Source organism: Tachysurus vachellii, chromosome 3 (assembly GCF_030014155.1).
Source record: "Tachysurus vachellii isolate PV-2020 chromosome 3, HZAU_Pvac_v1, whole genome shotgun sequence".
NCBI classification, from domain to species: Eukaryota; Metazoa; Chordata; class Actinopteri; order Siluriformes; family Bagridae; genus Tachysurus; species Tachysurus vachellii.
In genome coordinates, this window is record NC_083462.1 from 8,983,414 (window position 1) to 9,006,427 (window position 23,014).

General features: G+C 39.2%; 1 protein-coding gene across 2 annotated transcripts; it reads right to left on the reverse strand.

Moving 5' to 3' along the window:
• Positions 1–5,062: 5,062 nt before the first annotated feature.
• On the reverse strand, positions 5,063–22,896 carry khdrbs1b (KH domain containing, RNA binding, signal transduction associated 1b). 2 transcript variants are annotated; one of them, XR_009648067.1, is made up of 11 exons: positions 22,604–22,896; positions 20,073–20,194; positions 18,321–18,437; positions 15,483–15,629; positions 14,957–15,084; positions 14,615–14,825; positions 14,444–14,511; positions 9,506–9,564; positions 9,096–9,292; positions 7,059–7,115; positions 5,063–5,917 (listed from the first exon to the last, which is right to left on the reverse strand). XR_009648067.1 is itself a non-coding variant. In XM_060865644.1 (9 exons), exons 1-9 carry the CDS (start codon positions 22,695–22,697, stop codon positions 9,186–9,188), a joined length of 1,053 nt encoding a protein of 350 aa, XP_060721627.1. In that variant the 5' UTR covers positions 22,698–22,896; the 3' UTR covers positions 8,068–9,185. The 2 variants fall into 2 exon arrangements, 1 of the variants encoding a protein (XP_060721627.1); XM_060865644.1 differs by lacking the exons at positions 5,063–5,917; positions 7,059–7,115 and having other exon boundaries at positions 8,068–9,292.
• Between the last annotated feature and the right edge of the window lie 118 nt (positions 22,897–23,014).

Genomic DNA, 23,014 nt, shown 5'->3' on the forward strand with positions numbered 1-23,014 from the left:
CCATTCTATCATTTCTTTTTTAGTTGTTCATTTAACTGCACAAAGTCACCTCGTTCTATCAACATTTTAACCCATTGACATTTACACAGTTAAGTGTATTAAAGACAAATGAGATCGAATGGATATTTTTTGTGTTTTAACAAAATCCAGGAGAGTGATGACAAGCAGATCATCTCATTAGCGCTTTAATCATAATTTAAAAAAATATATTTTTAAAATAAAATTGTAAAAAAAATATATTATTATTTATACGTTAACCCTCTGTGTTTTTTTTTTAGGCAAACCATAATAATTCTAATTCTAAATCCTTTTTTTTTTTTTTTTTTTTTTTATAAAGCCATAACATTTCTTTCCTGTACGCATCAAAATCTGTGCATTATTATGACACAGAATTCAAAACAAATACAAATCTAATATATTTATGGTCAGATTGTGGGGTTTTATTTCATTCTCTTTGAAAATGAATCTCTATGATTCATTTTTATGGAAGATGTAACATCTAAATTCCCCTAAATGTGAAAAAAATAGATTGAAAGATTTTATTGTAATTCCTCTAAAGTCCAACTACTTGTTCCACATTTACATTCTAATCTGCATACAGAAAAAAAAAATCCACAATGAGAAATCAGTCATCACTGATTATCAGCTTCAGCCTCATCAGTGTCTCCTCACCTGAAGGAAAAGTCACTCATGGGATTTGAACATGAGCGTCATCATCATCATCATCATCATCATCATCATCATCATCATCATCTGTGCTGATGTTCATTGCTTGATTAATTCGCTCAGCTCTTTTGCCATAATTTTTTTTAAACATCATTTAAAAATTTCATCTTTGTCCATTGCAGTAGGTTCACATCCTTTAACTAATTTTTTTGTGCTGGATGGCACAGAGATTTTAACAATTGGTACCTGATTAAGGACTGAACTGATTAGGTATTTTTTTTCCAAGCATCAGAAAGGTGTGAAAGACACACAGGACACAATAAGACGTGCTGGATGACATTCGTGACACCACGTTTCTCACCCTCGGTATGATGAGGGTAAAACTGCAGAAACACTCAAAATGATGGTGCATAGGATTCACAAGTGTAATAAGCACACTCCTGCTGCCGGAGGCCATAAAGGTCATACTGTCATGTGCACACACACACACCTCTCTCAATGCTCGTATGTCATCATTAACTGCAAAAAGACGGACCGAATGCCTTTTTTTTTTCTATAGACAGATTCTGTTTATCTGCTTTCAGGGTTTCTCATTATAACGTTTGCAGATTGGGCCACCTCCTACTCACACACATACAAGCTTCCTAAATTGTTGGATGAAGCCTGAGTGCTGGGTATTGCTCATTAAAATCTGCACTGAGGACTTGTGTCTAATATAATAATAGGAAAGCCTGTTAGGCAGTCAGCAATCAGCACTAGCTCTAGGGCAATGACACAGACATCAGCATTAATTGGCTGGATTGACAGGAACGACGACGTTAAGGAGATCTGATGACCGACACTCACACAGATTTAGCCCTGCATTCTTCTCTGAATTATAGCACAAAGCCACTAACTCTGGGATTAAAATAAGAAAAGAATGAATATGATTTATTGGCTTAATCATTCATTCAGCATACATTTTCTCACTTTATAAGGAACACCAGCACACCTGCTCGTTCATGCAATTATCCAGTCGGTCAATCATATGAGGAGGAGTGCAGCAATGCATAAAATCATGCAGATAAGCATCACAAAATTTGATTAATTTTTTTTCCCATCAAGTATCAGAATGGGGTGGGGTGGAGGGGGGAGTTTTGTCAGTGATTGCATGGTGCCAAATGATGTGGAATTTTCTCACACAAAAGGCTTTACAGAGAATGGTGTGGAAAACAAAAAACATCCATTGAACAGTAGTTATTCAGGCAGAAAGGCCTTGATGAGAGGAGCGATCAGAGGAGAACGTTCAGGCTGGTGTGAGGTGACAGAAAGGATATCAGAAAACCACTCTGTAACCGTGGTGAGAAGAAAAACATCACCAAACCTTGATGTGGATGTGTTACAACAGCACAACTCTCACGAGCGATCATTACACGGCAGTTAAAGTGGAAAAAGCCGACGTGCGACTGTGCAAGAAGTCGTCTTCAAAACCAAAGTCACATTTCATCCAGTTCGGAATCCAATTCATTCATTAATTCATCTTCTACCGCTTATCCGAACTACCTCGGGTCACGGGGAGCCTGTGGTGTCTCAGGCGTCATTGGGCATCAAGGCAGGATACACCCTGGATGGAGTGCCAACCCATCGCAGGGCACACACACACACACACACACACTCTTATTCACTCACGCAATCACACACTAGGGACAATTTTCCAGAGATGCCAATCAACCTACCATGCATGTCTTTGGACCGGGGGAGGAAACCGGAGTACCCGGAGGAAACCCCCGAGGCCCGGGGAGAACATGCAAACTCCACACACACAAGGCGGAGGCAGGAATCGAACCCCCAACCCTGGAGGTGTGCTAACCACTAAGCCACCGTGCCAGCGAATCCAATTCATGATTGGCAAAATATTTGCATAAATAAGCAAGTGCACAGATGTTCCTACTGAAGTGGCCATTAGTGGGTTTTTTTTGCTAGGCACAGTAGAGGAAAGCTTTAGCAAAGCTGCTTTACTAGAGATCATGATCTTTATTGAAAATACACTGGAGGAAAAAAAAAACTTGGTGCAAATAAGCAAACAATGCTTTGCCTGCAGGCTTTCCCTCCAAACAGCCCCCCATGGTACATTATGCTTGCGGCATTCTTTGTTCCAATCGCTGTCCTTACTCTGAGCACCGCCCTCCTGAGGAACACTGGAAGTCTGTTATCTACACGCTGGCAAAATCTACCTATAAACTGAGTGTGTGTATATATACACACATAATATATACTATATACCATATAATTATATATATAATGAGGATGATGTTCCCTTTTGAGTCCTCTTCCATCCAAGGGAGTTTTTCCCTCACCACAGTTGCCTCAGACTTGTTTATTTGGGGATACACACATTTAAATATATTTAATATTAATCTTTATATTAAACTTTTTGTATTATGTTTATGTTTCGTAAAGCCCCTTTGAGATGTCCACTGTTAAAAAGCGCTATAGAAATAAATTTGAACTCATAAGAAAAAGTACAAATTTGGAAGGATTTAGACCAAGTAGTGAAAAAAAACAAAGACTGCCCCCTAAAATATATACAATTATCATATTTTTCATGTTTGAAAAATGAAAGTACAGACTCTGGTCACATTAATAGGAAGACCTGATAAAATCACGTACATACAGACCAAGAGCTTTAGTTCATATTTACATCAAACATCAGAAGGCACAAATCTCACATCTGATCTACTGGTATTCTCGAACACAAACAGTTAAAATCTAGAGAGTTTACACAGTATGATGGGAAAACAACTGTTCTGTGGGCAGAAACACTGCTGATGAGGGAGATCAGGGGTGAACAACCAAGCTGGTTTGAACTGAAGGCACAAATAACTGTGGTGAGGAGCAAAGCATCAAACAAGGAGGTGAATGGAAGGGGAATAAAATCAGAAATAAACCACTGTAAGAAAATAAAAAGATGAGGGCCAGGATATTAATAAAGAAGTGGTTTATTCAAGTGTAACAGTGACAAAATACATGAAGTACTGTGGGTTCATCTGAGTCAAGGACAACGTAGGAAAAAACCTGGTCAAACATTTTATACAGTTTTTATTCTTCGTGGTTTAAATGGGGTTTCATTTTAAACGTGTATTTCCTAAATGCCTGGGTGATACAACCGTCTAGCCGGATGTCTTTAAATGCTAATCATGGTCTCGTTCACCTTGGCTTGCTATTGTTACAGGTGTGATCACCTAGACGGTCGGTTTAAAGAGTAATCACTGTCACGTATACCCTTTGTTTAGTGACGGTGCTTGACGTCCTTCAGCCGCTCCCATACTAACAATTAATTAAGGTTATTTATTTTTTATTTCATTTAAAACGCATTGCCTCATGAGACTTAAGCCTTTTTGGGAACGAGCTCTTTCTGACGTGTATCTTGGAGCGGAATCTGAACGCCTGCAGTCTTTAATTTCTTACACCACGTACTTGGTTCCTCTGAAGTCAGAAATGATCATGAATCAGAGGCTAAAGCAGGGACAGAAAAGTTGAAGGTTTTAAAAAAGCCTCTCTGGGTCTTTTGTCCAATCTTTATCTGTCCAGCTTTGGTGGGCTTTCAATATGTTTCTATTCAAGAAGCTGGAGAGTGTAAACAGATCTGTTCGAACACACAGGTTTTTTATCCCTCTTGGTTATTTCTTGGGTTTGAACTGTGGCTTTAATTCTATGAAACTCTGATTAGTCATCATGCAAGCTAGCATGGTTTTTCCATCTGGTGTGAATATGGTTTTAAAAAATGTAGTGCTGAGAATCTGCTCCAATGCTCACACAGACTCGGGTAAGGCATTTCAGCTCCAAAGCCCAATTCTCGGCTCGTCACGCCGGCGCACACCGCTGTGCGTTCGAAACACTTCTTTCCTCAATAGGGCGAAGGAATTATTCTGGCTCGGTGGAGCAACAGGCCCTGGTGGCACTGCGGCGTTGAAATAAAGACCTACGTGTAACTTAGTCATACTGACGCAGCCATGTGCTTGTACTTTGGAATACAATACGCTACAATTCAATTTTCAGGACTGTAACAATACTCACATGAATTTTTTTTTAAAACACAATCAATGCCTCTGCAATGCATTCGTCACAAAAGCTTAGCTGTGTTTGTCTAAATCGAGAAACTCGGTGAGAGACTGAAAAGGTGTCTGATGATGCCTGAGCTGTCCAACAACACAAATACAACAAGTAGAACTTTCACACCGCTTTATCATTTTTCTACTGCAGTTCCACATGACGCTGTAAATGTAAAACAATTATAAGAAATCAAACAAACCTCAGGCAGATAAAAAGCTAATCAACCACACACCAATTTAAAAAAAAAAAATCTTTAGTGTAGAACAAGATTTATTCACCATATTTTCCAAACGCTATACATGACCCACTACCCTTTTACACACAGTTTCATTGTACACGTAGCACCGCAAAGGAGTCTCAGAATTCAGCAAGAATCCAATTTTCATTCAATTTGGTTATTGCAAAGACAACTGTGTTTATTTTCGTACAAAGAAAACAGCTGAAGTGCACAAATCGGTAGGTTTTTGTTTGTGTTTATACATTACAGTAAAGATTGTACCATAACAGCAATGTGCAGGAGGGTTCAGTGAATATTGTAAATGCAAAAGACAAGAGATATAAAAATAAATTACTTTCGCCGAGTGGGTGGCAGTCCAAGTGTCCCACCGTTTATCCACCTATCTCCCCAAAGGAGGTGAAAAAAACAAACAAAAAAATAAATAACTAAATAACACCAACCCCATTGCCATCAAATGAGGTACGTAATGAGTTCCCAAAGAAAACACAATGACAAACAATATTGTTCATTTTCTGGATGTGTGCTTTAGAAAGAGCTTAATACGTTCCTTGTTAAAAAAAAAGAGGCTGGAAGCTTCACAAAGACAACAATGAGCCAGACACATTTCCAATATGTGACCACATACACGCACACAAACACGACCACTGGACGCTGTAGGACACATAAGCCGCTTTCCGCTCCAGCTCAATAAGTGCCCGCATGCTTTGGCAGCAGCGCCGAGGAGAGCATCGATTTCCTTTTTCCTTTCCTTTTTAAGACGCATACAGACGCACTTTCCTAGCATTCCGGCTTCTGCCAGTTTTTGAAAGGCGTCCGGCAGAACTTCGCTTCGACTCCGTCTCTGCAGATTTCAGAGTTCCTTCCCCAAAAAGCCTGCCTGCTGAAATTTAAGACCGCCTCTTTACGGCAAATCGGTCTTCCCTGCAGGAAATCAAATCAAATCGGTAACAATGACCAGGACATGCAGCAATATGAAACACTAACACAATCAAATAGGTTATACTGAGACACTGGAGTCCAAAATCACCACAATAAACAGAAATGTGTTTTTCAGGGGAAAAAAAAAAAAATAAATCTTTCACGGACACTGAGCCGGTGCTGGTTCCTATTGTTCATATGTGGTTTAGAAGACTTACCCAGTTAGCTGGAATGGATTAGTGCACTTGTTCAAATACCCCCTTATTTTTGTACACCTTCAAAAAATACTTCTACAATTATAACCTAACCCTTATAAACACATTATACATTTTAAATGACGTATTATTTCTCCACCACAGGAGACACTTCAGTACAGGCGACTTTGTACTATTTTGTGTAGAAAGAAAGGGCTGGTGAGGGAATAACTTATACAGCGGCTATAACCAGGCGTTCGTTTATAAAGTTATTGAGTCAGTCAATTCAATTGTGTGGCATCAATACAATCCACAAGATCATGCAAGCTTGTGTAGATACAGATCAGGAGCTTCGGTTCATGTTAACAGACAACAGAATTTTAAGAAAGTCCCAGGATACCAACAGCTTCTGAAATCCTCAGTCTAACTGGTACCAACATCCGAGTCACAGACATCACACCGCTTTCTCCATTCTGACGTTCGCTAAACACGAACCGAAGCTCTCGATCTACATCGGCATGGTTTTATCTGCCGTGCTGCAGCCACGCGATTGGCTGATGGATAACTCCATTAAAGCGGTGATGTACTTGGTTTCCTAATAAAGTGGACAGTGACGATCAAATTGCCAAATTTTTACGTGAAAGACAAAAGGACGTCATCGTTACGTCATAAAACTTAAAAGCCAATCAAGTCCCAGACGCACAAACGTGGGCCTTGTCGCATGAGCCTTTCAGAGAAATTAAATTTGGTTGTCATGGTAACAATTTGAAAGAACAGGTTTGCAAAGAAACTACTAGTCATTGCGACGCTACAAATCACGTCTGTAGCCAAGATAAAGTACAGACGGGCTTAAAGCTGAGGTTCCAGCACAAGCGCAGCGCCAATGGAAAAAAAAAAAAATACCCAAACAGTTAAAAGAAACAATTAAAAATATAAACAAAAACACTGACCTGAGAAAAAAGCCGCAAACCCTGATTCCATCCCTGGAGCTCATGAAGCACAGTTCCCTATGAAAAGAGAACAGACTCTGAACTCGTCATCGAACCAAGTGTTATTGGTACACAAAGAACAACATGCAGCTATAGAAACATTTATAGGTCATGCAACTCAAGCTTTCCAAGAATGTTTTTTTTTTTTGTTTTTTGTTTTGGTATTATGTAAAAGTTTCACTTCAATTATGCAAAAGAAAAAAGTAGCAGCAGCTTTAACACCACACACTGGTACAGAAAACATTTAGCAAGAGTTGCATTACACGTCTGATCTAAAACGTTAGCATACCAAAATATTTTAATTTTATTTTTTTCCTGTTACTTTTATTTTTGTGACTGAAACGTTTAATTCATTACACGCCAAGAGGTTTAGATAAGAGACATAACACACTGGCTAGATACAAATTTAGGGTTAGAGCTACCTTTACAATGCTGCACTGAAGGTTTAGCAGTCCTCTCCTTTTCTCAGTCATTACTTTCATTAAGAAAAGCAGGTTCAAACTTGACATATATAAAATCTAAACTTTATCTTAAACTTTTTTTTTTTTTTTTTTTTTTTTTAAATCAAACTACAATACATTTGTCATCGTAAGACCAAAAGAATAAAACGGCATTCAAGAAAAATTTTATACATACCCAAGCACTGAATGCTTAGCTGTCTAAAGACATTAGGAAGCTATCCGGGTTATTTTAAAAGGCACAGGGTCTTACCTCTAGGGTCCTTTTTAAGTATAAAGAGAGAGAGAAAGATTAAATGGCGCTTTTTATTAACAATGGAAACACTGAACAGTCCTTTAGTGCCGTTTACGTCTCCAGTCTACATGCACCATTTTAGATTTAAGCTCTGTTTTGAAGATAAAAAAACAAAACAAAAAAAAAAAGGTTGAAGTACTTAAAGGTTATCAGGTTATTTAAAAGGCCAGCTCAGCTTTTATGATGACAGAAACAGAAAAATAAACCAGGTTAAAAGTTTCATAAAAAACAATCTAGGCTTTATTGACAATTACTGCAAAACATTTTTGGACAGATTTAGTTACCTATTTAGGCAAGCTTACACAGGTAGCATTCTGCATTTTCTGGAGAGCGTACAGAGACTAGATGGCAGTAAGTACAGTTTGGGCGTATTTGATGTTTTCTTTTTTTTTTTTTTCTTTTAAAGTATGTACAAGAAATTCGGATTTAGCTGCAGGATCCCTTTACATTAGAAAGAGATGACCCTTGTAGAGATTGTTGTCCCAATCCTTCTTAAACAGTTTGAGCATGCATTTTATATAACATGGTATTATATCTATGAAAAAAAGCTGACTTATTTTATCTTTTTGAACACAATTATCCAAACACAATTAGCATTTTTACAGAACAGATTTTGAAGAGCCATAACTTATTTTAACAAATTAAGGATTTGAGGACAGTCCATCTCGACAGTGTCTATTAGGGCTATATTTCAAAACTCTAAAATATCATGGAACAAATATTGAAACCTAGAGCTGAACGTACATCTTTTAAAAACTATTTAAAACAAATAATCAATTGTCGTCAATATCGTTAAAGAGATTTTTTTTTTCCTTTCCTTAATTAATGCTCCTTTACATTATGTTACATAATTGATTTGGTTTAATGGCTTTTTGATTTCCTAATATTGAGCAGAATTTTGAAATGTAGCCTACTGGGAATCTGCAACTCATCAACAATTCAGGCTTTATCTCTTCAATTAAATATTTTACCAAAGCAATGAGGACAAAAAAAAAGGAAGAAAAAAAAAAAAAAAAAAAAACTAACAATGCAAAAAAGCAGAGATTAAAGCAGAGAGAGAGATTAGGAGTATAAAACTGAAAATAAGAACAGGCTGTTTTCTTTTTTTTTAAATACCTAAACCTCCCCTCAAACTGTTGTGAACTTTCGACCGAGTCCCGATGCTTTCAGTTGCTGATTTTTCAGGTTTCCTTTTTAAAAAAAATGTCCAGAGCAGAAATGCGAAACGGAAAGGCGGACAATTACTTTTGTCAGGTTGCTTAAAGAGCGAGCTGCCGTGGGAGACAGTCGTCATGATGGGACATTATGGGTGATGACGTTGTGCTTGTTGAGAGTTCAGTATCGTCCGTACGGGTGCTCCCTGTACGCTCCCTTTGTTTGTCTCTGAGCAGCTACTTTCCCGCTGGCAGAAGCACGCTGTGTTCCGTTCCAGTCATCTTGAGCTATTGAGGTAAACATACACAGCAAATAAGCCAATATTCCGCATTCCTCAACATAGAAAACCTTTATACAGGTCAAATTTGTACAAACACAACCGTATATTGATTACTGAATATTTTGCTATCACCAAAGCAACAATTTCACTGAAATGCACTTTGATATTGTACATCATGAATCCTAACGCACCGTAAATGCAAAAAAGGGGAAAAACCCACCATAATTCTCATAGCTTTCCTGTGTCTCGCCGTGTCCATAGTCATAATACTCTGGTTCTCTGCAACAATCAATGCAAGTAAATCAATCTTCAGAAGCAAGCAGCTGTACATGTATACACACAGTGTTCTGTATCCTGAACAGAAACCGAATTGAGGCCTAGAGAGTGCCATTGCTACTGACTAAGAACATGGAGAAAACTGTCCTTGAGCAGAGAGGAAACAAAATATAAAATTTATAAAAGCAAAAAAAAAAAAAAAAAAAAAAAAAAAAAACAAAGATTGACAACACTGAACACACATAAGCAGCATCAGATGGTAAACAGTTATATAACGATGTAAGTGTACTGTACCATATTGTTTCCGAGGTGAAATGCCACTGCAACAACTACTATCCATGTTCAGTCTCAGTTTTAACAGCCCTTTTTCCACCAACATCTAATCCAGTCCATCATGTTAATATAAAGCTGTGTTTTAGCTGAATCAGGCTTGTTACAGCAGGAAAACTGGGAGCTAAGCAGGTCAGTGTGTATTCAGAGTATAGCTCTGAAGCTCTGACCTAATCTCAACTACAGGGAGGTTTCTCTAAAACCAGTGCTGAACTAGGATGGCCTGGGGTCTCATTTATAAAGCGTGCGTACGCACAAAACGGGGCTGGAAACGTACGTACGCCAGTTCCCACGCAAAGGTTGTGATCTACAAAAAACAAACTTGACGGGAGAACGTGCGCACCTTTAAGCAAACTTTGAGACGTGCGTACGCACATTCTGGAGACAAAGGGAATTGGCGACACAGATGGTGAGGTCATGAACTGAAGTTAGATTGTAGAAAATACATGTGAGAAGAACGATAAGAAGTAATGACATTTAACTTTCACTCCATTTCATACGTTATTTCCACATTATCATGAAGATTAAATCCAACAGTGTTGTTTGTGCCGATTGTTTTAGGCTATATACATCTAGTAAAATCCAAACGTAATTCAAAATGTATTCAAAAAAAAAAATACTAACAAGATTTGTAAAGTTCGTCGAGACAAACTTTGATGTTGGCTTTGACGGTGCAAGTATTCGCAAAGGCCGGTGCTTTTTGGAGGCGAGTGGACATAAGGGTTAGTGTTACTTTTGGAGGCAAGTGGACAGAAAGATTGTGAAAGCTACTGGACCGCTAGGGTGCCAATACTTTTGGGGGCGAGCGGACATGAGCATGTGACATGATCCGAATACCCATGAGGCAGTTCCCCTCATTGTGCTGAGTGTTTTGATATGTCACATGTCCATGTTGTGCAAATTTTTTATTTTCACGTGATGACACGTGACGTGACCATAACACACGTGAGGCACTTCCCCTCATTGGGCTGAGTGTTTTGATATGTCACATGTCCGTGTTGTGCAAATTTTTTATTTTCACGTGATGACACGTGACGACACGTGACGTGACCATAACACACGTGAGGCACTTCCCTTCATTGGGCTGAGTGTTTTGATATATGACATGTCCATGTTGTGCTAATTTTTGATTTCGCTTATTTTGGGGGCGGGGCTATACACGTGACGTCACGTGACCAAAATACACGTGGGGCAGTTCCCCTCATTGGGCTGAGTGTTTTGATATATGACATGTCCATATTGTGCTCATTTTTGATTTCGCTTATTCTGGGGGCGGGGCTACACGTGACGTCACCAGTATACCCGGTGGGGTGCCAATACTTTTGGCAAAAAGTGGCTACTGAGGGTTTGGACATTTCATGTCAATACTGCAGTCATTATGGGATTCTACTTATTATTATACTGCATAGAACACAGGAGAGAAGCCGTGCCTGAGCTCTGCGCACGCTGCGTGTGTGAAAGCTTAGAGGAATTTTAGGAATTCCCCATTCAATTCTATGGGACGTTCCATCGTCGACTACGGGAAAACCGAAAGTTCCGTCGGAACGCCGAGTCCGGAACAACGTCCTAAAGAACCTGTCCGAGTTTGGTGTAAATCGCTCGAAAACTTGCCGAGTTATAAACCTCCAAAATTTATATTGGAAGTGGATACGAAAAAAGGCCACTTTGAGCTTCCGTACCGGGAATGCCGGAATTCCGATCGCTTAGAAAAGTAGTAGCAACAAACTTCAGACCAGGGTCTACGACATATCCGAATTTGGTGCATGTGGCTCGAAAGCCCTAGGACGAGTTACTCTTGATAAATTTGTGGCTAAGAAGAATAATAATAATAATAACTAAATTCGTAAAGTTCGTCGAGACAAACTTTGATGTTGGCTTTGACGGTGCAAGTATTCGCAAAGGCCAGTGCTTTTTGGAGGCGAGTGGACATAAGGGTTAGTGTTACTTTTGGAGGCAAGTGGACAGAAAGATTGTGAAAGCTACTGGACCGCTAGGGTGCCAATACTTTTGGAGGCGAGCGGACATGAGCATGTGACATGATCCGAATACCCATGAGGCAGTTCCCCTCATTGTGCTGAGTGTTCTGATATGTCACATGTCCATGTTGTGCAAATTTTTTATTTTCACGTGATGACACGTGACGTGACGTGACCATAACACACGTGAGGCACTTCCCCTCATTGGGCTGAGTGTTTTGATATGTCACATGTCCGTGTTGTGCAAATTTTTTATTTTCACGTGATGACACGTGACGACACGTGACGTGACCATAACACACGTGAGGCACTTCCCTTCATTGGGCTGAGTGTTTTGATATATGACATGTCCATGTTGTGCTAATTTTTGATTTCGCTTATTTTGGGGGCGGGGCTACACGTGACGTCACGTGACGTGACCAAAATACACGTGGGGCAGTTCCCCTCATTGTGCTGAGTGTTTTGATATGTCACATGTCCATGTTGTGCAAATTTTTGATTTTGCTTATTCTGGGGGCGGGGCTACACGTGACGTCACCAGTATACCCGGTGGGGTGCCAATACTTTTGGCAAAAAGTGGCTACTGAGGGTTTGGACATTTCATGTCAATACTGCAGTCATTATGGGATTCTACTTATTATTATACTGCATAGAACACAGGAGAGAATTTATAATGGAAGCGGATACGAAAAAAGGCCACTTTGAGCTTCCGTACCGGGAATGCCGGAATTCCGATCGCTTAGAAAAGTAATAGCAACAAACTTCAGACCAGGGACTACGACATATCCGAATTTGGTGCATGTGGCTCGAAAGCCCTAGGACGAGTTACTCTTGATAAATTTGTGGCTAAGAATAATAATAATAATAATAATAATAATAATAATAATAATAATAATAAGCTTATAAAGGAAATCAGAATGTTGGCTTCTACAAAGCCAACATAATAATCAGCGCTGCCTTACAGTCACATTGTCCACAACGGGTGCGCAGGAGGAGACGGCGTGACTACATGTGATACAGAATAGCATGAAATACCCTTTTATTAGAGAACTGCAGAACACCGTTTAAAAACGAAATATTTTCCTTAATGTACCTTCATATATCATAAAATGTCAAAGTCTGCAAATACAGTCATGAAGCACAATCGCTACTCATCATCGGTCCTAACTATTACGGTGTTCATAACAAAACAGTCATGAAGAAGCATGTGTTCACTATAACATTTTTGTCTTAAATTTTCACCCACAAATTAATTCTGCGATTTTGTCAAGGTGTTAACGATCAGTCTAATTGCTAGAAACATAAATCCTCCGGTGACCCGGGTATGCAATGCTTCATGATGGCACTGCTGGAGGATTACGCCAATGGCAGAATAAGGAGAGAACGGGTTTTCAGGGACCATGATGATTTCCTGGCCATGATGATGACTGGCTAATAAGCCGATTTAGATTCCCTAGAGCTGTGCTCTTAGATCTATGTGTTGAATTGGGTCCAGTATTAGAGAGGGCAACACGCCGGAACCATGCCATCCCAGTCCAAATACAAGTCATCACCACTCTGGGGTTCTTGGCAACCGGCTGTTTCCAGCGCGAATTGGCAGACAGGTAAATTATTTGTATAAAAAAAAAAAAAAAAAAAAAAAGTAATTCTGAACTCTGTCTCTAAGACCTTTTTGTATATGAAATAATTCTATTGGAATCTATCATCTCACCCTATAGGTCTGGTATATCACAGCCGTCCCTGAGTGCCATAATATCTGTCGTTTTGAATGGTATACTTAATATGGGTAGTCGATACATCAGGTTCCCCTACACTGTGCGAGAACAGGCCGAAATTAAAATGCAATTTGCAGCAATGTCTGGTTTCCCAAATGTAATCGGCGCAATTGACTGCGCTCATGTTGCTATAAGGGCACCATCTGAAAATGAATTTGCTTATGTTAATAGAAAGCATGTGCATTCTATTAATGTGCAAATCATATGTGACTCCAACATGACCCTCACAAACATTGTGGCACGCTGGCCTGGTTCAACACATGAGTCCTTTATCGTGACACATAAATGTAGGGAACAGACTAAATGCAGGTACGTGATGGCTGGCTTCTTGGTGAGTTTAACAATATTAAAAAGTAGAAACTAACAATTTTGTTTTTAATTTAATTATAACAATGTTGAGTTAATATAATTATAACCTGCAGGCGACAGTGGCTACCCCCGAGACGCTGACTCCTCACCCCATTTTTAAACCCACAGAGCAAACTCATTATAACGAGGTCCACTCTCGTGCCTGCGCAGTGATTTGCATTGACTATTTATGGTTAAAAATGAGTGTGTACAGGGTGGGATTTGAGGCTGGTTCACGTACGCACATCTGCGGGTGATCTGTGATTTATAAAGGGAACATTGCTTAAAGGAGTGAGTACGCACGGTTTTATAAGTCAGAATATTTTTTGGCGTACGCCATTTTTGGCTTTTGGGCGTACGTAAACTTTTAGTAGGGATCCTACACACAGTTTTATAAATGAGACCCCTGGTGATGGCGTTATGAAGAACAGAATAAAGGTGCTTCAAACTCACGCCTGTGGCTGACTGTAATAGCTGTCGTAAGATTCGTAGCCCGAGTCCGTGTAACTTTCATCGTAAGTCTGGGAAAACCAGAAAGAAAGATATCAATGTCAAAACTATATTAGATAACAGATTACAAACCTTGGGTTTAAAACATGTAATCATAGTGCAGTTAAAACTCACATATTCTTCGTAAGACTCCTGGGCAGGAGGGCGCGGTGGAGGAGGCATCCTCTGTGATCCTGGGGCAGGAGCGCGCGCTCTGTTAGCAGCGGCGCCTCTGCCGGGTTGAGCTGGTGGTCCTCCACGACCTGCTGGAGCTCCTCTCACTGCTCCACCTCTGGCTGGACCACCACGCGGAACACCGCCACGCATTGGTGCCATGCCTCGACCCCTGAGCAATCAAACAAGACACAAAATAAATCCCCTACAAAAAGCAATATTCATTTATATGAAAATAAGTACGTGGGTGTGATAACTGCCTGTTATATATTCATAAGGATATGATGAAACTATTCGATTTACCTGGGTGGTGGGGGTCCTCCACGCCCCCTGGCCATCGGGCCTCCCCTGCCTCGGACGGCATGTTCATGGCTGCCGTTTAGATATCCCATCTCCATAAACTGCTCCTGACAAATTTCATCCATCATGTCCTAGAGAGCACAGAAGTGAGGGGCAACATTAACAAATCACTTTCAAAAGACAAGCGGTTCCTCTTCAGGCTGTCCAAAATGAACAGGAAATCCGAGATCCGCTATTAACTGAAACACTTAAGTAGAAGCAGCAAAACAGAAATCTGAGGTGCCGTTACATACACAGCAATCAATCCAGAAGACTGATCTGACCATAATGACAAGCCATAAGCTAGTGAGAACAGGGCTGTGTGGTATCTGGACTTCTCACACTGAGCATTAATTCGCAGCCACAGGTAAAACAAGCCAAGCTCTAATTTAACACCAAGAGCGTTTAATTGGTTTTAAACACCGGCCTATTTGGCTCTAATAAACAATCCGTCCTGTGGCTCGGAGAGAGATTTTAAATTGATACTTACAGGGAAGAGGAATTTCTTAACCTCCTCCATAGCATGGGCCATGCGCATGTACGCTTCGGGCGCTGGAGCAAACACTTCGATGAACACGTGGAGTTCCATGGACAGGTGGGCGTATTTGGGCTCACCGCTTTTCCTCAAGCTCTCCTCCTAATAAACACATTAAAACACATTTTATAGGCCTTCTGTTTTGAAAAAAAAATGGCTACAAACTTCAACTAATTATCAACAACAGGGAGCAAAGGACTTCTAAATGCATCTGCCTGCACACATCTAAAATCCACCAGGAGATGAATAAAACACAAGCTCATAGGCTTCCCTCTGTTTAGGGCAGGAATAATGTCAAGCAGAGCTCTCAATTATTTTTTGTAGCCTAGTTTATTGTGTTTAGACACCCATATGAATTACCATGCATATTTGTTCTGAGACTAATTTAATTAAAACTAAACCCATCGACCCAGCTGCTAAAGTATCAGATACGTATGATCTATCTTTCATTGTAAAAGTAATTGAGACAGCCAAGCAGCGAAAATCAACAGCTCGTCATTCTGCTCTCTGCATCACAGGTTTGTTTTAAATAAAAGAAATAATACAGCAAAGAAAAATACAGCTTTTATAACCACAGGGTCAATCAGAAAACTCCACTGGGGGGGAAACAAAGTCCAGGAAAGCATGCAGCAGGAGAGATGTTGCTTCACTGCAATAAATCCATCAAGCTAAATGAAAACTTGATTAAAAGTATTCACACGTGCAGGGTTGTCACAGTGATCGACTCTGTGGTTAACTCACCATTTTAAAAGGATCGTACGTTACCAAGCACCTGTTCATTTTTAACCAGATCAAGCTCCTAATTATTGAAATCAAAAACACCAAGATCCAACAGCTCACTAAGCAGTGACTCATAAATATGGGGTAAAATCGAAAGAGGTAGAAACACAATAAAGGCTGATTATGCGTCAATCCTCAGGGTCTTAACTCGTTGGCTAGTTAGTGTCATTCCCTGCCCTGTCCAAATGTACATGACTGCTAATCCATCACCGGTTACTTAAGACAGGAAAAAAAAAAAAAGAACAAATTCATGTGATAACTGAGGAATGACATTAAACAACAGGTATCGAGTGAAAGAGTCAGGAAGCTTTAGACTGCAGCCAAAGACATGGACAGAGATGCAGATTCGAGCTGTGAACATGGATCCAGAAATTCATTAACATCACATCGGATTACTTAAGTCGTTCGTCATGCTGTTTAAGCGGAGCGCTGTTAGCACACGGTCATCTTCAACAAATGCGTGATGAGAACATGCAAAAAAATCCTGGTGTAAAATGGTTGAATGTTACATAAAATCAATTGGGTTCACCGAGAGGGAACTGCACTTTTTTTCGTGTTTATATGAAGAAGAAAAAAAAAGAAGTAAATTTCGCAAGACAGGAGAAAGCTTTGTAAAGGAGATCTGTTACCATGAGAACAGCAAAACCTACCAGTCAGAACGTTAAATTTCCATCTGTTCGGTTGGGATAAGTTTGCGATAGTTTGAAAGCTGATGAACAGTTTGCTGTTGTAAGCTTAATAAGCAACAGCCATCTGTATTCCATATGCTCTCTGGCGACGATCGGTGAATTTGGATGGTTAAAAGTGTGGAATCTCCAATAAAACACTAAAAATATGCATTAAAAAAAGTTTCCAATAAAGTATTTTATAGAAGTCATACAGTCACTGCGTTTAACAGATGACTAATAAAGTCGTTATAACAATAAAAGGCTGTGTGTGTATGAGAGTTGGGTTAGGGTAAGAACAGTAATGACTCATTTAAGCCCAAATCAAGTCAATTATAGGCCTTTAAAATGCACACAGCGCCTTGAGCTGAATCTGAAGCACAATGTGGGAAATGGTTTGCATCACTATGCCCTAATGAGGCCACAACACACAAATTAGAGAAGTACTTTGGCTTCACACTTGATGTTTTGTGCAAGTGCAAGAGCTTTTTTCTTTTCTTTTAAATTACGGTTAGAAGACGAAAAAAGAAAACAACGACAGAGAGGGGTTTTTTTCTCTCTCTCTCTCTTCCAACTCACACCATGAATCTCATTTGTTTATCAGAAAACGTGCCCAGTAAAATTTAGTCCCTTGAATTAATCCAGACCTTGATAACTCAAAAACGAGTAGCCTGTGTGTGGAGACTTCAGGAAGAGAAAGTCTCTTATACTCAGCCAAAATATTTTAATTAACGGTCATAAAATAAACCAGCGGTGAGCAGGTCAGTGGAATTTATTTTACAGCTGAAGGAGCAGTCAGTCAACAGAAAGTTGATCTAGATTTCTTTTTGCATGACTCTGGATATTAACAGAGAAACGCTGCACTGTTGTATATTAATGTTACACAACTAAACCTCAGCAAATAACTTCTTTAAGATTGGGTCACTGTATAAACTGCAATAAAAAGCTGTTTGTAAAAAAACAAAAAAAAAAAAAAAAAACACAATTGATCAGGAAATCTTCATACAATAGTGTATTTCTACATTTTGCAAGTATTTAAATAACAATAAAAAAAAATGGAGAAGGCATAAAGGTCAACTCTCCTTAATGTTCTCTATTTAAAAAGGACTTTTCCATAAAATCTACAACGTCGTCAGTATTTATCATGTTATCAACTGGAAAAAAAAGCAGAGCCAGAGCCAAACTCACTACATTAAAAGAGCTGCACATTTTCCCACACAGTCTGGATGAGAACCACTTGAGTAAGGAACATGCTCAGGTTAAAAAAAAAAAAAAACATGTAAACAGTAATAAACAAATATGCATATTGACACGATGACTGACTGACACCATGTGCCTGTGCCATTACCTTTGCTTTGTCTCTCATAGATCCCTTGCCCAGTACTGAGATCTTGGCGCCCGTCTCCTCTTGCAGTCTCTTAATGGTGTTCCCTTGAGGCCCAAGAATCTTCCCAACGAAGTTAAACTGAGGAAGAAAGAGCAGGTGAGATTAAAACACTAAATTCAGGATGTGAAGGAAAGTTCAGTCCCTCTCGGATCAGCTGAAATGGTTTCTAGGACAACGTTCGACAACATCCGAAAGCTTTTAGATCTACATGGCGATTACGATCCAGTAGGCATAATACAGATAACTCTAAAGGCCCAAGAGCTTAAAGACATCGTGAATGGTAAAGTTTAAGCAGCAGACAATCTGCAGGGGTGCTGTGCGTGTCTGTCGCCATCCTATCTTAAATCTCTTTCCTTTTCTCCTGTGATATTGATAAATCACTTAAACCGCTTTGCACAAAAGAGCAGGATGTGATGGGAAATCTGACAAAGTAAGCATTTTATAAAACTGCGGCACAGAAAGCATAAACTGGGGCAGTAAAAGCAGATTATTCTTGTGAGAACAGCATTAAAAGGTTTCGATGTGACCTACTTCCATCATCATGAACTAAACAAGAGCAATTCCAAGTGCATGACTAAAGGCTAAAAAGATTTGGGGCTGAAATGATTAAACACCGCAAATATGAGGGTCAGCACAGAGCGTACATTACCATTCAGCATTTTTAAACAGAAAACAACCAGAATAATGTTGTCAGTTCGATAATAAGGCCTTCACCAGGTTAACATGGTCATGTTGGGGCAGGAAAACACTTCACTGAGCCAAAGCTTTCCTTCACTAATTATCAGATTATAAACAAATAAGCAATAAACAGGTTATCAGATGCTTTCTTATCCAAAACTCCTCGCCTGAACATCCTCCATAAAACGGTCTTTTTATTGCTGATTGTATTTAATAAACACGAACAACTCCGAGCACTTCATTAACCAACTTTATGCAAATGCTTACTGATTTATCTCTGGGCTTTAAAGCTCAATAACTGAATGGCTGCATGAGAAAGGAAAGTTAAACCGTATGTTGCTGGCCGCCAAAACTCGAAATAAGAAGCGGCTAAGAATCTTGATGCAGCGTTCATTTCCTGGTTTACTAAATAGATAAGAATGGCAATATTTTTCTTCTTGAATCAACCACCTTTCCTTTCCTAAGGTCCTATTCGCTGCTTTTGCTTTTGTAGCACCTGACAGCTGCATTGTACAGGCCGATCTGAGTGCGACAGTTACGATCCAGTTTCAAGGAAGAAAAATTGTGGTCGAAAAACAAAAGTGAATGTAACACAGGAAAGGACATTTCTGTATTTAAGAGTAAAAAACAATTCCCGTCACTCCAACGGATATTATTTAAATAAAAGCATAACCGTGACAGATTTACCTGCTTTAGAATAAAAAAAAAAAAGAGAACTTATCCCAACAAAAACCCAGCTGTTCCTCTGCTGTCAAGAACGAGACACTTTGCACAATGGTCTCTGCTTGTTTTTTTTGTTTTTCTAGCATCTACCCTTTTTCAGTCCAATAGCCAACAATAAAGAGTATATAATGCAGTAATAATGAATAATGCAGTGCCTCTGTGTGTGTGTACATGTTTCACATTAAAATAACATCTGAATAATTGTGCAGTCCTACATGTAACATAATGAGTGAATGGTCTAACACAATTGCACAAAAAAAATAAATAAATTAAATAAAACAACAATGTATTTTGCCAAAATACGAGACCCACCTTTGGGTACTGTTTGACTGGAATAAGAACTCTTTCCTTCAGTTTGATATTCTTTGCTGTGAAGAGATCCAAGTAGGTTTCGTTGTCTTTTTCTGGCTCATCTTTCTGAACCCTCTCGATTTCTGGAGGAGAGAAGAAAAAACAAGTCTTTGTTCAGCCACACCAGTCAAGGTTATTTGCTATACAGCTGTACATTGTTCTTGCTTTGCATAAATGCTTGTCAGAGAGAGAGAGAGAGATGATGACAATAACAGCAAGGGACAGAAAGCAGAGTCATGATGTTCACAGAGACTGATGTTAACAATTCTGCATGAAAACGATTACACCGTGACCAATGGCACTTTTTCAAATTAACATGCTAATATTTGACGTCGACAATGGAAAAAAAAAGGAAAACAACTTGAAAGCGAGGGAAAAAAAGACAAGAGGACAAAGGTCAAGGATGGGGTGTATAATGCATTCATTTACACACAAAAGAAAAAGCAATGGATACAGCTGTGTTGCTACAGCGAACACAAAAATCTCCAGGCATGTCTTTTTACGCCAAGTCATAGGCGTGATTGCACTGACCTTGTGATCTGAAAACTAAAGCTTTAAATGATATTGCATATTGCCTCTTTCATAGGAATCAAAAAGGGAAAAAAAAAAAAAACAGGAAACAGAAGTGGTTTGTGTGTAGCCCAAGTACTTCTGTATTTATGTTGATCATTGCTGTATTAGTCAGAGTAATTCCACACATTTGTTTTGAGAGGTTATGGGGTAATACAGTCTGCACGGCATAAGCAGCTTGCTTGAGACTGAAGTCCTTGTGCTAGTTGTTCTCAGCCGGGTAAAAAGCAACGAAGAACAGACTTGACATGGAACGTGTGTAACGGATCTCCTAACACACGCCTCTGATAAAACATGCTCATAGGCAGCTTTGAGAAGATCCAGATGCAGAGCTGTATGCCATCGATACAGTATACAGTAACATTTCCTTTAGGCTGCTGATCTAAAACATCTGCTGTAGTCAGTTGAGGGAAAAAAAAATAAAAAAAGAGAAACATTTCCTGTTGGAAAAATAAACCCTGGTTGAGATAATCCAACATTTCCCCTGTTATATGGAGAGCTCATGACGTACACTATAGTAAGTAAAAAAAAAAAAAAAAAGCAAAGAACTTGAATGAATTGATTCAAGGAGGCAGGGGAACGCAGGCTCATAAACATCCTCTGAAATCAAACTAAAATCCAGCTACAACCACGTTCTCTCATTCAGAACGCAAACTCAAATAGGGACTTAAGCCGAAACCGATACTTGTTGGATGAATATCGCACTATACAGATAGAGTGCACACGTTTATTTCTTCAGGTGCCATGTAGTGCACGTCTTTATCACCAATCAGGTCTGCGCTGATCTCAGAGTTTACGATGACCCGTTAGTTCCTCAGGAGCTCTCGGCTGCACTATCATACACTGTTGTAGAAATGACATTATTTATATTTACACTATTTACTGTCCAGTGTCACCCAAATGAGGATGAGGTTCCCTTCTGAGCCTGGTTCCTCTCAAGGTTTCTTCCTCATATCATCTCAGGGAGTTTTTCCTTGCCGGCGTCGCCTCCGGCTTGCTCGTTAGGGATATGGATAGATATATAGTACATATAGAACTTAATACAATATTTTTTAAAAACTTTAATTTTGTGTGTGTATAATTAATTTATATATATATATATATATATATATATATATATATATATATATATATATATATATATATATATATACACACACACACACACTTATTTTTATCCTTATTTTTTTATTATTCTTCTATATTTATTTATTATAATTATTTTTTCCTCTCTCTTCTGAGACCATGGGAATTGTTATAAATCTCTCTGAACAGAAATAAATTGAATTTAATTGAATTAAATTATATATGATATGAGATTGAGCCAGTGAACAGATTAACTTGTGTTAAATATATTTATATACTAAATTACTACAAACTCACAGTGATAAACGGAGTGAAGTTTAGTTATAGAATTAACGCAATATTTATTGGAGATTTGACATTTCATGACATATTTAACATTTGAAACAAAAAAAAAAAAACACTTGATGGGACACACTGACTAAATCATTATTTTTTCACATTAGTTAAGCAAACTGAAAGCTCGTGTTTCACACAAAAGAAAATCCAAAACATAAAAACGAAGAAATAAATAAATAAATGAATAAACAAACAAACAAACAAACGCACGCACTCGAGTTTCGCTCTCGGAGTAGAAAAGATGCTCAAGTCCTAACGACCCTGCTTAAGTAAGTTTGTAACAGGGACGTGTCCCAAATCAAATCGTACACGAAGTGCGCCACGTAGGGCGCACGAGCCCTTAAAGTCGCGAACGGTCTAGTGCACTAAGTAAGGGATCTCGGAGCCAAAATGAGATCGAGCCCTTCGATAAAAACGGGTAGGGAACAAAAAGAATCTCTTCAGACAAAACGTAGATCTATTGTTGAAAAAATAAAAACAAATATGATCTATGTATTTACCTGCAGATAAAAGTTTCATGGCGTGTATGAAGGACGAATCCAGGCTGTCTCTTTCCGCCAGCAGCTGCGGGAGATATTTGTTCTCGTTCTCCATTTTGAAGGAGTTCGTAAATAAAGTTAACAAAGCGATAGAAAACCTGTAAAATCCGGCGGTGAAACTACCGCAAATCCACTTTTTTTTCTCCCCACCGTTTTCCTTTTCGACGCGCTTTCGCAGCACAAAACGCTCAGCTGTGTAGCAACGCGGCTAATAATATATAGCAACGGTCCGGCACGAGGCGTGCGGAAATGGAAGAACAATACAGCTCCGCGAGCGACCAAAAGGCGCTCTCGGAGCGGAAATGACGTCACTCTCGTAGCCCCGCCTTCTTTGGTATTAAAGTTTATTTCGTTATGTAATCCTTCGATAAA

Coding starts and splice junctions, on each gene's coding strand:
- khdrbs1b (XM_060865644.1), bottom strand. CDS start 22,697: ATGGAGAACGAGAACAAATATCTCCCGCAGCTGCTGGCGGAAAGAGAC. Junction 20,195..22,603: donor CATGAAACTTTTATCTGCAG/GTAAATACATAG, acceptor TCTCTCCTCCAG/AAATCGAGAGGGTTCAGAAA. Junction 9,293..9,505: donor GGAAAGCTATGAGAATTATG/GTGGGTTTTTCC, acceptor TTACCTCAATAG/CTCAAGATGACTGGAACGGA.